The sequence below is a fragment of the Podarcis melisellensis genome, assembly GCF_964234715.1.
Source record: "Podarcis melisellensis genome assembly, chromosome: 8".
Classification (NCBI taxonomy): domain Eukaryota; kingdom Metazoa; phylum Chordata; class Lepidosauria; order Squamata; family Lacertidae; genus Podarcis; species Podarcis melisellensis.
In genome coordinates, this window is record NC_138540.1 from 63,541,788 (window position 1) to 63,558,652 (window position 16,865).

Genomic DNA, 16,865 nt, shown 5'->3' on the forward strand with positions numbered 1-16,865 from the left:
AACCGATTTCTGTCTGGGGCCTAGCAATCTCTACCTAACTCTTCCCCCCAGGCTGAACAATAGAGCAGCTTCCCTGCTGGGCTTAAGGATCTTTTGCATTCCACCTTGCCATTTGAGTCTGGGAGAAGACAAAAGAAATAGATCAGGGGGAGGGGGCTAGACTGTTGCTAATCTTTTTTTGCTCTTGCCCACCTGCCCCATGTTGTAAGACAAGGAGCAAGTTTAGCATGTTTGTCATGGGGCGACTGACCCTTCCTTCCCCTTTCTCCTAATCTTGTTGTGTCTGGAAAACTGCAGCTCTTTCTAGCTCATGGTAGGGACAGGAGAGTTCTATTGCTGTTGCCTCTTGGGGTTTTGTAGGAAAAATAGCTTTGTTATTTTTGCATGGTGCTGCACTGAATGATTCCTCATGGCACCAGACCCTGGTTTCCAGAGAAGTAGATTCTATGTTCCTCAGTTGCAACAAGAACAACACAGTCTTAAAGTCTAATTTTTATTATTGTTGTATAAACTTTGATGGGCAATATGTGTAAATCTTTGTATACTGGAGTCCACTTCATCAGATGCATGGAGTATTGGAAGGTATACATAGCTACACACACACACACACACAGAGAGAGAGAGAGAGAGAGAGAGAGAGAGAGAGAGAGAGAGAGAGTGTTAGTGGTGAAGTAGTCAGGGGAGACATGTAAGAAATTCAGAGTGATCACTGTTTTAAAACTTACTTGTATATAAAATTATTACCGAGACTATTCACAGTGCTGTGTTGATGATGGTATGTACACACCATACATTTCAAGCACATACACACATACACACACATCCTGGGGACTGCGGTTTACTCTTTAAAGAACTACAGTTCCTCATACCTGTAACAAACCATAGCTCCACTGATTCTATGGGGAGAGGATGTTACTTGATGTAAGTGTTTTAATTGTTACAATGCTTGTGGGATTGCTGGACTGGGCACCTTTGGAAGAAAGGACAGGATATAAAATTAATAAATAAAAGTGAACATTTAGTGAACATTCATCCTGATTAGACGATGTTGCATCCAGCAAGTGTAATCCCACACTTTCCTGTGCATTTTCAGGAAATGGTTTGGTTATACAAGAAATTCCAATTAATTTAATCCTGAAAATAGTGACTGTCTGAAAGCACCCTCTGAGTGACATCAACTCTCCCAAATCTTAAGCAGGGGTTTTATTGGCCTTGTGGTCTGATACCCTTCTGGGTGGAGATGCCAGGGATTGAACCTGTAACATTGTACCATCTGAAATGGTACAATCCAAGGACTGTACCATGCATCATTTCTGCCTGTTTGGGTTGTCTTGGATGAGTCCTATACCTCATGAGGAAATAACAGAGTTCCTAGCTTTATGTTTGCCTCCTAATACTAATGCAGATGTTTGTGCGTGAAAGTAGCCTTACTCTGCATTCTTGAAGACAGAACAGTCTTTCCTCACCTGCTGATTATCCTTTCTTGGCTGGTCCCTCCACATCAGTTAATGGGCAAACATGTGTTTGTGAAATCATGTTTGTTGGAATTAGGTGAAGTTCCAAGCGTAGAGCCCAAAGAGAGGTTTGAGTTTTCCTCTTAGCAATTCTGTGCTCTGAATAGAAATAAGCAAGCTCAGCAAACACATCAGAGACTGGTGTTAAAGGTCTTTCACTTACAAACAAGCTCATTATCCAAATTGCTGTGCAATTAACTGAATGCAAAGTCACAAGCTTATAAATGAAACCACCAAACCCTGACCTGGTCAGCAGCAAACTGAAATGGAAAAGGACCAGCACTCTTGCATGACAACCAACTGCAGCTTTGTGTCAGCAGGAAGGTTCAGTACTTCCAACTTGCCCTTGAAAAATCTGCTGCCCCCACCATCATGTCTTCATGAAATGACTCCTCCCTCGCTCTAATAATCCCAATCAAGGAAGAGCTAATATGGCATGATAGCTCGGAATGAGTTGGCAAGTCCTTGGTCCAAGTGGCCGGAACCTGGGAAGTTACTGATGACAAGAGACTCAGGTTGCATACACAGCATACATGCAAAGCACATTGGCCTGGCTCACAGATAATGCTAAGCCATTGCTAGTTTAGGCAAAGTTTGATGTGTTTCAGCATCTGGAAACTAGCTCAGCAGACTAACCATGGCTTATTTCCTGGCAACAAACCATGATGTGAAGCCATAGTTCATTGATGACACGTGGCCTGTTTTAAGTATGGTTTGGTATTCTGTCTGAAGCCAGCAGCCTTGTTTAACCATGGTGTGTTTGGCTGCCCCTTTACCAAGCTACAGAGGCATGAAGCAGGAACATCTTGAAGTCAACTCAAACTTTGTCGAAATGAGCCATGGCTTGTTTGCTCACCTGTGAGATGGCTCATGGTTTGTTGAACAAACCTTGGCTAAACCAAACCAAAACTTAGCGCTATGTTAGATAGGCCACTTTTTAATATTGTATCGTTCCTTCCCACTTAAGCTTCAGTTGATTATAATCACTGTCATTCATCACATGGGCATTTTGGATGGTGAGCTGGTGTGTGGTTGTGTCAATCACCCCACCTTATCCTCCCAGCAACCCTGTGAGGTAGGTTAGGCAAACACAGCTGGCCCAAATTCATTCGAAGAGTTTCATGGCTGAGCAGGGATTAGAACTTGGGCCTCCAACACCCTGCCCCTTGCTTCAGATTGGCTCCCAACCAGTGGAAGTTTGCTGCCCTTGTTCCCACAGTTGTTGCTGCATTACATCAAGCTTGGACCTGGAAGGGAAGCTACTGTAGCCCCTTAAAGAAAAGCACCTGTATGAGCTGGGCGAGGGAAGCCTTTCATCCTGTCAAAGGAGGGTTATCTGACTGACGTGGGTCGGCTTCATCTGCAGAGCAGGCAAAGAGGCCCTCCAGTTTTGGAGGGGCAGGTTTTAATTCCATGGGAATGAGCTAGCTGAGGTTTTCCAGAGCGGCTTCTGAAAGAAGCAGCTGTGTCTCTGAACCGCCCCAGGTCCTCCGCAAACCGCAGCCCTTCTCCCCTTGCCTGACAGGTGAGGAACATCTCCTCCATTGCCAAACTTTCTCTCCTCTGTTTCCTTGAAGGCCTCCTTGTGAGTGAGATACAATCGAGTATCCCAGGTTCTCCCCCGCACCTCCCAATCAATGCTTGGCAGATGAGCTCATTGCTTTCGTTGGACCCAGTCCAGGGCTTGGGCTGAAAAGAGAGGCAAAGCGGCAGAGCTGCTGAGCACTAGAGGGTGTGCCTGATGCAGCCCACAGCTGAGCAGGGCTTTGGAGAAGGGAAAGGAGGCCCTCAGTAGGTTGTGGGTGGCGATGAGAGCATCAGGCTAGAGAGAGAATAAGGCCAACGTACATAACTCACCAAGCATGACTAATCGGCCACAATTGTGGCCTGCCAGTTGTTTGAAAAAACAAGAAAACTGGTAAGGCACCTGTAACAGGAAAATAAGTGGCTCATTTACTCAGTTGAGACTACTTAAAATGTGTTCCTGAAGGCAGCTAGATGTTGGAGGGTTCCAGATGGACACAAGATAGGACTTCTTCACACAGCACAGAATTAAACTATGGGATTTTCTCCCAGAAGAGGTAGTGATGGCCGCTAACTTGGATGGCTTTAAAAGATGGTTAGGCAAATTTTGGAGGACAAGACTATATGTTCTGCCTCCACTGTCAAGAGGCAATATACCCCAAAATACAAGTTGCTGGCGGCTGCAGGTGAGAAGGCTGTTGTGCTCAGGTTTTGCATGTTAAGGCTTCCCATGAGCTGATCACTGTGAGAACAAGAAGCTGGACTAGGTGGGCCTTTGGCATTATCCAGCAGACCCTTCTTATGATTATTCCAAAACAGGTTGGGGCTGCCTGCTGGGCTGCTATATGTGGCTGGCAAGCCAGTGGTGGGTGGAGCCCCTTGAGACCAGTAGGGTAGAAGACAGTGGACCCAAGCAGTAAATGAAGCCAGAGCCCATGGCAGGTGATGCTGACTAATTCTTGTCTCCCCTGCCCTTCTGTGTTGAGTTCTTGCGGTCAGTGTAGCCTTTATAGGAGGAAGAAGCCAGCAACCAATGCAGCCCCGGGGACTGGTTATACCTAAGGAGGTAGACAGGTGAGGGCTGGCCAAGGGCATGCTGAGCTTGGTGGGGCAGTAGCACATCAACCCTAATAGATCAGCCTCCACTGGGCCTGGCAAACTGTATCAGACCTAATGGGTAGTAAGCTGTACAAGTCTGGGATGAACACCAGTTCAGGAAGTATTTTAAAGTGCTCTCCAGTGTGATACTTTGGTGTGGCTGGCTAGATGCTACTCTTTGCTGTGCCAGACAAGGAACACAGACACCAGGTGGCTTATGGGAGCCAGGTATGAGCGCAGAGCACACCTGACTCTCAGACCATTCCACCTGGAAGCTCCCTCTTTTGTAGCACGTAACCCAGACATCTTTCCTCAGGGGAGAGATTTTGTGCTTTGGAAACAGCAAAAGCGGTAAAATTTATTAGGGGTCGTTATGTATAAGCTTTTAATGTTGAATGAAGAGAGTCTCCAGGGTTTTTGTTTTGTTTTTTGTTTTCTAAAAAACCAAAAAAAAACCAAACCACCAGGTACAACATGAGAAAACCCTTAATTCTTCCAGTTACTTGTCCATATAAAATGCCTCTCTCTGTGCACTACAAGGAGAGAGAGAACTGGTTGCAGTTGAGAAATGTAAAATATGACAATAATCTATCCAGTTCCGACTTTATGGGCCTGGGATTTTCCCCCTTGTATCTGAGGCTGGCTGACATTCCTTGAATTGTAGCTTGAAGGGTGTGTATGCTATATGATTACAATGACTTGTTCCTGGTAGGTAAGGGCTTAACCACACGATGCATGGGAGATCTGTGATCAATTTCCCAGATTTATGTTTACTCAAACAGAGTTGCACAGGGCTGCCAATTTGATTGGAGCAAAGGTCCTGTGGCTGTGTGGATAAGTGCATAGCCCTCTCCCCTCCCATACTATATGTGCAGGGGGACTGTACTCTCACCACCAGCACTGCACAGAGTAGCTGGGATGGGTATGGGTTTAATTGGAGAAAATAGCACAAGGGGAAAGGTTAAATACTCCACCTCCAAGCACTGGTGCTAGCTACAATCAGATTCAAAGCCCACCACGGTCTCTTCCCATTTCAATAAAAAATAAAGCCAGGAGATCAATTATCAGATCTCCTTTATAATGCTGGTTAGGCAGTAAATGGGTTTTAAGCCCCAAAGTCCATAAATCAAACTTTCATTCATGAAATTATCATTGGTCTTAAACAAGATACTTGTGTACTTAGAAAACATTGTACAACTGGCTTTTATTTTGTGCTTTATTATTATATGATTAAGTGATTTGATGTACTGTGCTTGTCACCGACATACCAATGAGAAAGCTCAACAAGAACTTTATATAGTCACACACACACCCCAAGAATCCTGGGAACTGTAGTTTACCTGTCACACAGCAGCAGTCCCTGGCACCCTCGAAAGACTACAGTTCTCAGGATTCTTTGGGCGAAGAACTATGCTTTAAATGTGCAGTCTGGATGTGATTACTGGCCTCTCCAACCAGAACAGAGCAGAAAGTGGAAGCAAGTCACTCAACTATCCATATTGTAGTTAAAGAGCATTTGTCATTTGCTTGGATACAAGCAAGTGTATATACAGTATGTCATTGGAGAGGTCATCCTCTTCACCCCCTGCCCTCAACAGATGCTTAGTTAAGCTTGCCCTAGAGGGTGGGGTGGGAATTCATTTCTCCTTTCAAAATGGCAGTCAGCCCCCTAAGAGAGAAGTACTATGGCTCTCTGCCAAAGATCATTGTCTTGATCTTATAGTGCAATTCCCCACCTCAGAAAATTGCAGGGTTTCCCCATCTTTGAGGGACTTCCGATGGGGAGCTGTTGAGCTGAGCCTCTCTGTTCTGCTTCTTTTCCAGAATCCTGGTGAATATGGACAACAACATAATTCAACACTACAGCAACCACATGGCCTTTTTACTTGACGTAGTTGAAGCAGAGGACAAGTTCCAGGTGACCCTCAAGGAGCTCTAAGGACTCAAAAAGGCTACACTTCTGCTGGGAGGCTGCTTGTGAAGCTGAGTTTGATCCACCAGCAAACCACCCCATAGTCAAAACCATCGGCTCAAAGCATTTAGCTTGAACACCCTCCCTTTTGGAGGGAGGGAGCAAGAGAGAGAGACAGAACCAAGGCTCCACATGTGAAGATTGCTTTGAAGATCCATTCTCAGTGTGAATGTGGAACTTCTGTCCGTTGAGGAGTTGTTGCTGTTGTTGTTGTTTTATACTTTATTTTTATTATGATCCTCTGCCAGGCAATCAATTCTGAGCTTTTTTACTTTTCCGCACTTAGGGAAGCACCAACTTCTTTCAGGCAGGGGAACGACCCGTTGCCTGCCTTGGCCGCTCTGAACTGCCAAACTAGCAAACAAGAGACTGTCACAATTGCATATGGATATTACCAAATATGCCTACACACAAGCACACACATAACCTTACATTTTCTCACTGCCTTACTACTTGCCCTTATAACCCTGGATGTAAATACCTGCAAGAGAAGTGCCTGGCCAGAGGGACCGTTTTATACATTTCTGATTCCATTTGTTATTTTATAAATATATATATAATAATTATAATAATAATATCTATCTCTCTTTCTGTGTGTATATGTATAAATAGTATCTTGTTTTATACTGAACTTGACAATGGAGGAAGGTAGAGCATTTCAAAACCAGGCTGCTTCATAATTCCCCAGGGTTGTTGTCTTTGTTTGTTTTGTTTTTTTCTGTTCATTTTTGTAAAAAAAAGTTAAAAAAAAGTGTATGTTATTATTATGGTAATAAAGATTCAGAGACTGAAAGCAAGCTTGGGACAGTGTAAGTATTGAATAGGGATGGGTTTTTCATTTCTTCAGGAGCATTTTGGAAGTGGGGCAACAAGGAGACCTTGGCTGCTGAGTCTTGCTTCCAGCAAAAATGCAGCTTTGATAACATTCCATAGACTGATAATGTGCCTAAGGCAGGCCTCTCTTAGGAAGCAGCTTCTGTCCTTGGCAGAAACAGAAGTTGCACCGAGCTGGAGGTGATAGGAGGAGAGCTTCTCAAGGGAGAAGGCTGGTAAAGGCGGTAGATTCATCTGGGCCAGTAGTTCACCAGAGTGGCTGGGGAATTAATAAAAACATTATTATTATTATTATTATTATTATTATTATTATTATTATTATTATCATCAAGGGGAAATGGATTAATTAAAATGGGTTGGGCCTTTAAAGCCCCCTTGTATGCACCCAGCATCATAAGTGACAGGGGCTTAGCTGATATTGGGGTATTTTGTGAACATGGTTGACCCCTGTAAATCATTGCCCCGTTGGGTTGATGAAGGGCTTTAACCAGATACCTTGTTCATTGAATTGAATTGGCTTTGGGACATAGTCCTGCAGCCACATCTGCCTGGCTGCTGTGTGTTATGTCACTGCATTTATTATGTCGGCCAGGATTGGTTGGAATCACTCAGGAAAGGATGCCAGTGGGGGGTGGGTGTGCCTAAGCTGCAAAAGGGAGGTAACAATGGCGGGAAAGGCAAACGAACAAAACCCTTACAATCCCACTCTCACTCCACTTTTGACGGGAAATATACTCAAGCATACAAACACAGGTTTTCTCTGCCATACCTGGAGATGTCAGGGATTAATATGGGGCCATTTTGCATGCATGACATGTTCATCCTCAAATGTTTCTAAGGGTGTGGCTACTTTCCCTCCCATTGCAAGACCCCATCTGGAAATCAACCTCTAGCACCCAGAACAAGCATCATGCACTAAATAAACAAGTCAGAAACACACAACTCCTCCTCGCAGTGCTGCTATCTGACCCAAATCAGGGCCGTACTGCTGCTATTTGCTAAAATTTAGAGGCATGACATCTGATTGTGGATCTGTGTTGTCCTATCTAATTATTTAAAAGTAGGTGGTGTAGGTCACCCACTCATGGCAATCTTTTGTTTCTTGGGAATTACTTGTCAACTGGAAAATCCAGTCCACCATTGGGTGGGTAAGGGGAATGAGAGAGCAGGAAACATTATTTGTTGTTGTGGCAGTGGCAACCTCAGGCCCATCCTTCACTATGCAAAAGGAAAAAATGGTGCAGGATTCCTGTGGCCCATAGAGCTTTTGCTGGAGGAGTAAAGATGTTTATTTGTCTTTGAGTTCTGGTATATCACCAGGATGTTGGCCAATCAAGGGTTCGAACCGAGCGGCAAGTAACACAACACTTTCGCCACGTCTCAAGCAGGCACAGATCTATTCAACCCATGTTGTCAAAAGACCCTAAACCCCACACTTGGTTCTAGGGAGTGTCACCCATCAGAGGTCAATGGAGAGAGAGGACAGCCTAACTCCCCTGGCTCAGTTCACTCAGCTTAATAATAATAATAATAATAATAATAATAATAATAATAATAATATCTTTATTGTCATTGCCCCCTCTCGGGGACAACGAAATTACTACTATTAGTGGCGGGGCTGAGAGTGGGCTTGAGGGAAAGTTTGGGAGAGTGGCAAATTGCTTTCAAGCAGATCATGCACGTCTGGTGCATATTCCGAAGCATGGGCCTACATTCTTCACTCCTCACCCAGAACCCACTGACACTTCTGGAGATTGAAGCATAAACTCCTGAAATGTCAGGGGTGGCAGTGAGTCCTATGGGTGCCCAAGGTTATGTCAAAGAGCTTGTGATTCCAGTGGAATCCGCAGCAGGCAGAGACAGCTGGTTTGGCCCGACCTTAGAGCTGTTTCTCAGCCGCTGCCCCTGCAACACGTGACCAACTGGACATTCATGGTAAACTTTACCCACATTTCCTTCAAACAGAATGGAGTTAAATTTGTGGGAAAGCTGCTCACGAGCTGAGAAGGACTGAGCACACAAACTGCGCTGTCCCCAGTGCAGGATCAGCGCAAAGCTCAGAGCACATTGGATGGCTTCTGCCAAGAGGCAGCAGTGTGTGTGTGTGACTGCTGCAGAGTAATGGTTGTGGGAAGGGTACCTGTGTTGTTTAGATCATTTGGGGCTACGCTGCTGGTTTAAAGAGACTGGGAGAGTAGGAGGAAGTGACCGCCAGGCAGGAGACTTAGAAGTCAGCAGACGGCCATTGGCAGTGGAAGCCCTAAGTGGCAAGTCAATGGGTAGTGGCAAGAAGAGAGAAAAAGAGAGGTGTGGCAAATTACCCGTTGCTAGTGAACAACCCTACAGGGTTGGCGCTGCTACAGGGTGTCCCCATTCAGCACCTGGCTCCTCCTTGGATTTGTCTAATTTCTCTCTAAAGCCAGTAAAGCCCGCAGCCATCATGTGCTAGTGAATTCCATTTCTGAAACACTAAGAAGCAGTTTCTTTCCTCTGTCTTGAATCGACAGCTAATAAATCTCACTAGGTGAGCCCAAGCTCTGTTACTTCTCTGTTCACCTTTCACTGCACCATGCATATAATTTTAAATAAAAAAACCCTCTATCACCTCCTCTCAACAGCCCCCATCTCCAATATTTTATTCCCAATGAGATGGTGAGAAAGTAGGAGCCAGGCAGGTCAGGCTTCTTAATTTTTATAAATAAATATTGGCATGAACAATCCACTGTCCACCAAAAGCCAACAATGAAACGACATCCATTCTCTATATCCAAAACTCAAATTCTGTCATGTTTGCGAAACAGGAAAGACTCAGGGCCCACTCCCCCCCCCCAGGAAATACAGGATTTCAAACAGATGGGTATCATGTCTTGTTCACAGGCAAGTGAATGCAAAATTCATTTGTTCTTTTTTAAAACAAAACAAAACAGAGAAATGCAGCACTTGCAAATAAGAGCGCTTGGCAAACCGACACTGGGGGATCCTCTGCTTTACAATACTGGCACCCATTTATTGGTGGTGTTGTAGATGAAGGATTGCTTTTGTGGTACGGGGATGTTGTATGCCCCTAGAAGGAGAAACAGACATAAAAGATGTCAGGTTGACTCTCAGGACTCAGAAGGAGGGGTTTTGCAGCTTTTACGTTTTTGCATGAAGTGCACTCTTGTACAGTGGTACCTCAGGTTACATACACTTCAGATTACATACGCTTCAGGTTACAGACTCCGCTAAGCCAGAAATAGTGCTTCAGGTTAAGAACTTTGCTTCAGGATAAGAATAGAAATCGTGCAGCGGCGGCACAGTGGCAGAGGGAGGCCCCATTAGCTAAAGTGATGCTTCAGGTTAAGAACAGTTTCAGGTTAAGAACGGACCTCCGGAACGAATTAAGTACTTAACTCGAGGTACCACTGTACTACCACACATACCCAGCTAGGTGAGTCTTATTCTTACCTTTCCTTGCAAATCCAAACAAATATTTTGCTAGGTTGAGCAGATGCCAGGGGGGCCAAGGCTCCTGGGCCTTCTTCAACAGGTAGCGCAGAAGAAGAAATACAGCTAGGTGTTGGGTTGCCAACTCCCCCCCCCCCCCCCCGCTGGGGCTCCTGTGCCATTGACCAGATGCCTGTGCATGTCAGGATGAGCTTTGTCTGCTGAATTCCTGCCTTCTATGCCGTTCAAAGCACAGGAGCCCCGCCAGAGCTAGCAGCCCCCACTGCAAGCGCAAATGAGGATTAGAATCATCTGCTTTGCTAACTAACCTGGCTCCTATTCTTTTAATAGCAGCCTGGCTCACAGACATTTAGCAGATGAATCTTTCCCAGCTTGTTCATCTCTATATCAGGGATATGTCCATGGTGCATTGTGTGGGTGCAATGGTATACAGTTGTACCTTGGTTCACAAATGCCTTGCAATTCGAACATTTTGGCTCCCGAACGCTGCAAACCCAGAAGTGAGTGTTCTGGTTTGCGAACGTTCTTTGGAACCCAAACGTCCAACGCAGCTTCCGTGGCTTCCGAATGTTTTGGAAGTGGAATGGACTTCCGGAATGGATTCCGTTCAACTTCCGAGGTACCCCAGTACTTGAGGATACACACAACCCTGTCTCTGTCCCTGCCCCCGCTCACTGCCCCTTTTGTCGGGACAGGACCAGGGTGTTTAGCATTTCCCCCCTTGAAAAGTACATAGACCTGAAGGAGGAACTTGGAAGAGTGACTCCTCCTTCCCCCTTTCAGCTCTATGTGATTTTCTACATTGGCACCTGAGCAGCTGAATAGAAAGGGGGATGACTGAGAGAGTAGCAGAAAAAAGGGAGAGAGAAAATGAGTGACTGGGAGGGAGAAGTAAAACAGGTCCTCTTGAAATGGCATAAATTTTTCATGTATATTCTCACCACCAAACCAGAATCAAATTGCAGATCACAACTCCTCCTATTGACTGAAGTGTGGAAAAAAAATTGATCCAGCATTTTCCACTGCTGCCAAGGTGCAAAAACACTAATCTGAGACAGTTCTGAGGGGAAAGGCGGGCAATAAATAAATAAATAAATAAATAAATAAATAAATAAATAATCAATCAATCTGTCCTCTTATCTTTTGGGCTAAGTGAAAGTAGCCACCCTAATGGAGAGGCAAGTAATGGGCTGGGAGCCTAGGTATGCTTCAGAATGTATAACTCTGACTTTTGGCCTTGGAGCACTTCTGCCAGCCAGAGTAGACAGTACTGGGCTGGAGGGACATAAGTCTGATTAAATGCAATGTTAATTTAAAGTTTCTTCTTTTCTGCCTGTTTTACTGCTTCCTGTTCAATGTGACTGGGAGAGTAGTGGTTAGTTAGGTTCTAATTACATGGGGAAGTGGCTTTCATTACTGGTTTCTCTGAATTGTTTTCTGTTTTTTATAGTGAAATGGCAATATTTCACAATAAAAGAAAGAAAAGTGGGAAAATAATGAAAGGAAATAGCTATTAAAAACCCTTTGCACTGCAGAAAGATGCTGGCTAATTAAAGGGGAAATCAATCACTGATCTCCCAGCAACAATGAACAAAACAAGATAGAAACCACTAGGAGGAAGCTTTTAATTAAAAGCACAGTAGACCTTAAAAGCCTCAATAGCCAGTTCACACAGGCTGGTATGGTGCTGCAATTTTTAAACTGCTATATATATACCTGTACAAGCCAAGTATGGAAAAGAACAGGGGGTCAACACAGAAAACAAAGGCATGCAACTATTTTACAATGTTGTCTGGATTCTCTGCACAAAGTGATTCAACAAAAGATGGTGATTCCAGAGCAAAGGGCTAGCGTGGAAGCAACCCAGATTGGAAGAACGGGAGTTTTATCCTTTGCATCTTGTTACCTATGAAAGAACTCGTGGGCTGCAGTTCTGATAATGCATGGGAATACTTTTTCTGCTTTGACAATTCAACTACTCAGTAGAGGTACAAATCCTACCAATGAATCATTATTACTTACTGTAAATTATGGGTAAAATTGCTATTGTCTACGTTTCAAGCTCTACATTAATCTGTCAGAGGGGCTTAGGTTCATATTTCTTGTATTGCTTACTTACTCCAATAAGCCCCAGTCACTGACGGAAAGATAATGTTACAACTCATGGGCTGTAACTGTCATGGACTGCAGTGAGGTTTCTGTCACCCTCTATTGTGCTGAGCATTTTGCCCCATGAGATGGTCTGCTCACACATTCAGAATTCTCTGGAGGTTTTTTATTGTAAAAGAGGAGGTTGGCTTTTAAGAGACTCTTCACACTAGCACCTGCTAACAATGCAAAGCAGAAAGCTGATTGACAGCTGTTCGTCCAAACAACACTTTAATAAAGCACAACAATCCCTCTGAAAGGTATTTAATTCTGATTTTACACTTATATCCTACTGTCAGGGGTTCAGGAGCGGAGGCACAGGGGAAGGAGGAAGCAGAGAGCGAAGGGGAACAATCCGAGGGCAGCGTAGGTGAGGAAGACAGTGGGGCAAGAGATTCCATGAGTCTGTCCAGTGATTCGGAAGATTCCCAGAAGGGGGCACCGATAGCCAGAGCAAGGGGGTTCCCGGGAGGGAGGCACCAGAAGCAAGGAACCAGCGGTGACTCCCAAAGCAGCAGCTGGAGATCGGGACCAAGTTCCCCACCAGAGCGTAGCGGGGGGGAAGAGTCCCAGGTGTCAGGACCGGTTCCCACTCCAGGGGAAAGAGAAGATGAGTCAGGGCTGACCACGCCCCTGTCGCTGAGTGAGGGAATAGAGGGGAAGTCAGATCCAATTAGCCCCCCCGAAGGAGGGAGCAGTGAAAGGAGCAGTGTAACAGTCAGGAGGAAGGTTACCGGCTGGGCGCGCGCGCCAAGGTCAAATGCACAGGCGCGCGGGACAGCCGGGAGCGCAGACTGGGAGCCAGGTCCTAAAGCACGCCGGAGGCAGGGGGAAGAATCCGGGGACTCGTCAGCATCAGCATCAGAAGAGTCCAGAAAGGGCAACACCCCAGCGGGCAGAAGGACCCAGAGGAGAAAGGAGCAAAGGAGGAGGTGGAGCAAGGCTAGGGTCTTGAACTGGTGTCTGGGGGGAGGAGATTCAGACGGAGCTTCAGCGGTCTAGGGTTGAGACGTAGAGCTGCGCGCCGCGGCTTTGGAATTGAAACTGAACCTTAATAAAGACTTTTGTATATAACAAGAACCGGCGTTGGTCCTCTGTGAGCTGGGACCTTGGGCAGCTCTGACACCTACATTTTCTGCAAGGAGCTCAATACAGCATATATGGTTCTTGTGGGAGATTGCAGTCAAACATATCTATGCAGGACTGCTAGTTAGTATATGAAGGAGTTAAGGACAGCAGAGTTGCATTGCTAGATAGACTCAGTTATGTATAGCCTTTCTACTTCCTTTCTCTCAGCTGCATATAACCAATGAAACAGGATGTGTGTAAGCTTGCTCCTGAGCTTACAGCATGTATTTGGAATGAAATTCTGTATTTTCATCCCAAAAATATGTTGCCTTTATTATCCTTGCTGCTTCATGGAACAATGCATGACTGACACCTTGAATCTGTAAGTAAATCATTTTAAACTTACTTAGCAGTGTGGGGTCTACTGTTTGTAGGAGGGGTAGAAAGAGGTCAGCCACAATGTGCAGCTGAACAGGGTAAAGAGGGTTTAAGAACCTATTTGCTATATTGGTGCTTAATTTTGTGATCTTAATACTCTGCTACTGGGGATCTGTGTGTAAAAGCCGCACATTTTGAATCCAGGCACCCAGCCATTTCTTTTTGTTGTTCACCCACACACGTCAGTTCACAGGGGTTCACATATTTCATTTTCCTCACACATCGTTCTCTCCCTCCCACACCACCACCACAACAACCACACAACAACTATGTGAGGTAGGTTAGACTGACTGACCCAAAGTCACCCACTGAGTTTCATGGCTAGTCTGACACCCTAACTACCACACTACACTGCTAACATGATGCTCACACACAAAGCAAAACAGAAAAGGGGTAAGTGGAGAAGCCAGCATTGAAAAGGAAGGAAATACTTTCTAGTTCATGTTGTTGCTTTCTATTTTCACTGATAAACTTTAGTGCACCAATGAAAAACGAAAATCATGTTTTTTTCTAAAATATAACCTACCTTCCTACCTTTCTAAGCCTGCCCATATTTTCGGGACACAGGACCTCAATAAAGATTAAGACATTCCTTCCCAAATTAAATTTACAGCACATACTGTACTAGGTTTTATTGTTGACTTTTTATTGCCATTTGTTGCAATCACCTCAACACAGGACGTTAGCCTGGGTTATCCTGTATTTTAACACTTGCTGGATCCAGGGGTTAGAAGGAAATAACCTATGGCCTCCCAAACTCTTAAGAGTGTGTGTGTGTGTGTGTGTTGAGGGGGTGTTGGTTAGTATTTTATTCTAAAAAGGCTTAAAAGCCTTTTTAAAAGCCTTTTAAAAGCCTGCCTTGAACTTCTGTTGTCAGGGCGGGTTAGAAATCTCAAAGATATTAAAAAAAAAAGCCCTAAAACAAATAAATATGAATATAGTTTTGGGACAGATGACAAGATGCAAAGCTAGCTATTAAAGTCACTTCCCAGCTGGGCAAGTCAACCATTACAGGGCTTAAGAATCAGCACTTGTCATCCTCCTTTCCTTTCTGACGCACTGTCCGCCCTTTCTATCTCATCACAAGAATTTTTAAAAGATGCCATTAATTTAAGAACAACCAAGTAAACCCTGTGGTGGCAAGACAAGGAGCTGAATGATGGTTTCCCAAAGATGATTCATTACGCAACTCCTGGAAGCTGGTGTTTTTGTTTTGTTCTTTTGTTCCATCATAGGCTATTACATCTGGTGACGTACAGATGGCAATTACTTGCTTATAAAGGGGGGGGGGGCACTGGACTGAACCTCCTGCAAGCTGGAGTAAAATAGCAGAGTCTCAGGCTGCGTATGCACCATCTATTTAAAGCTCTTGAGTGCCCTCTAAAGAACTGTGGAATTCTTTAGAGGGCTGGGAACTGTAGGTCTGTGTGTGGGAACTGCAGTTCCTAGGATTCTTTCAAGCAGAAGGGGAACCATGTGATTTAAATGTAGTCTCATTCCAGAGAGAGAGAGAGAGAGGCCGAGACAGAGAGATTCTTTCAGACAAAGATTCTCACAAGAAATCTCTTTGAAGGAAAGGAACATAAGATCCCAGTGCCCCTGAGGAAGATTTTAATTGAAACAGGCTGGGCTGTTTTCATTATTTTCATTCAGCAAGCATAATCCTCCCAGTTCACTACCGTTGGATTCTTGTGGTTTCCACTTTCTTAGGCTACCCAACCCCCTTATTTCTCACTTGTTCCCAGCTCTGGCCAATGCACTTAGCATTTCATAGCAAGAACTTCCCCTCATTCCAAACGGAAGATTGCCTCCCCTCACCCCACTTTTTTAAGGATGAAGATCTACACACTCCCAGAATCCCTTGCAATATATGAAGGATCCAATCGCTGAATGACACCATATGCAGCGAAGCGGTAAAGGATTCAGGGCTTTGCTTGGAAATGCTTGAAGCATTTCGGTGCTGAGATGCAAAATCCAAACAGCACCCCCTGAGACTCACATGAACACTGGAGCGCTATCTGCCTTGGACAATGAAGGGAGGACATAGTTGTCAGTGGCTATTCGGCTACAATGGCTTTGTTCTAACTGTTGCAGGGAATAAGCCTCTGAATGCAGTTGCTGGGAATCACACAAAGGGAGAGTGCTGTTGCTCTCAGGTCCTCCCACAGGCATCTGACTGAGCACCGTGAGAACAGGGTGCTGAACTAGATGGGCCTTTGGCCTGATCCAGCAGCCAGTCTCTTCTTATGCTCTTAACCTGCACAAGCCCCACTGAAATGAACAGACAAGGGCAAGAGTCTGATGGATTGTGCCTCTGTGGTCTGATCTGTCTATCTGTCATGCAACCCCATGGGTCAGGGGACACCCCCAAACTGGCCACCTGAGGTACCTATGCATCGCAAGGTAGTCAGCCTCTGGGTTGTATCCAACATTAGCCATTCTCAGAGTAGACCCGTTGAAACTGTGAATAAAACACGCCCATTACTTTCACTGTTGTATGCTGGATACAACTATCTGTTTTGCAAAATGTCCATTGCTGAGGACAAAACAAGTCATTAGTAATCTATGGTTGCTTCCGGATTATATCTATTATTATTATTTAGTATTCATCCTGGGGTTTTTTGCACAAAGCTTGTGGGAAGGTTACACAGTGTCGGCCATTTATCAAGCATTAATTTTGATTTGTTTGAGAAGTTAGACAATGTTGTGCCAAGCAACTTTCTGGTGCATTTTCCTGTCATAAAAGAAAGGGTTTTGTTGTGCAAGAGAAGAAGAAGAGTTTGGGTTTGATATCCCGCCTTTCACTCCCCTTCAGGAGTCTC

The 16,865-nt window shown here is 44.9% G+C and overlaps 2 protein-coding genes and 1 long non-coding RNA gene across 4 annotated transcripts in view; 1 reads left to right on the top strand and 2 right to left on the bottom strand.

Annotated features, from left to right (window-relative positions):
• Nucleotides 1-6,905, top strand: part of GRHL3 (grainyhead like transcription factor 3) — a 48,715-nt gene extending 41,810 nt beyond the window's left edge. For both annotated transcript variants that reach the window (XM_081921473.1, XM_081921474.1), the window contains exon 16: nt 5,961-6,905. In XM_081921473.1, the coding sequence (XP_081777599.1) occupies nt 5,961-6,075 (115 nt within the window). In that variant the 3' untranslated portion in view covers nt 6,076-6,905. The remainder of the gene's footprint in view (nt 1-5,960) is intronic.
• Nucleotides 491-2,760, bottom strand: LOC309375664. The gene is made up of 2 exons (XR_014170984.1): nt 1,271-2,760; nt 491-1,227 (listed from the first exon to the last, which is right to left on the bottom strand). It is a non-coding gene; the product is annotated as an uncharacterized lncRNA (long non-coding RNA).
• A 2,713-nt stretch (nt 6,906-9,618) lies between the features above and the next one.
• Nucleotides 9,619-16,865, bottom strand: part of STPG1 (sperm tail PG-rich repeat containing 1) — a 28,423-nt gene continuing 21,176 nt past the window's right edge. Inside the window, exon 9 of the mRNA XM_081921521.1 lies at nt 9,619-10,006. Within this exon, the coding sequence (XP_081777647.1) occupies nt 9,930-10,006 (77 nt within the window). The 3' untranslated portion in view covers nt 9,619-9,929. The remainder of the gene's footprint in view (nt 10,007-16,865) is intronic.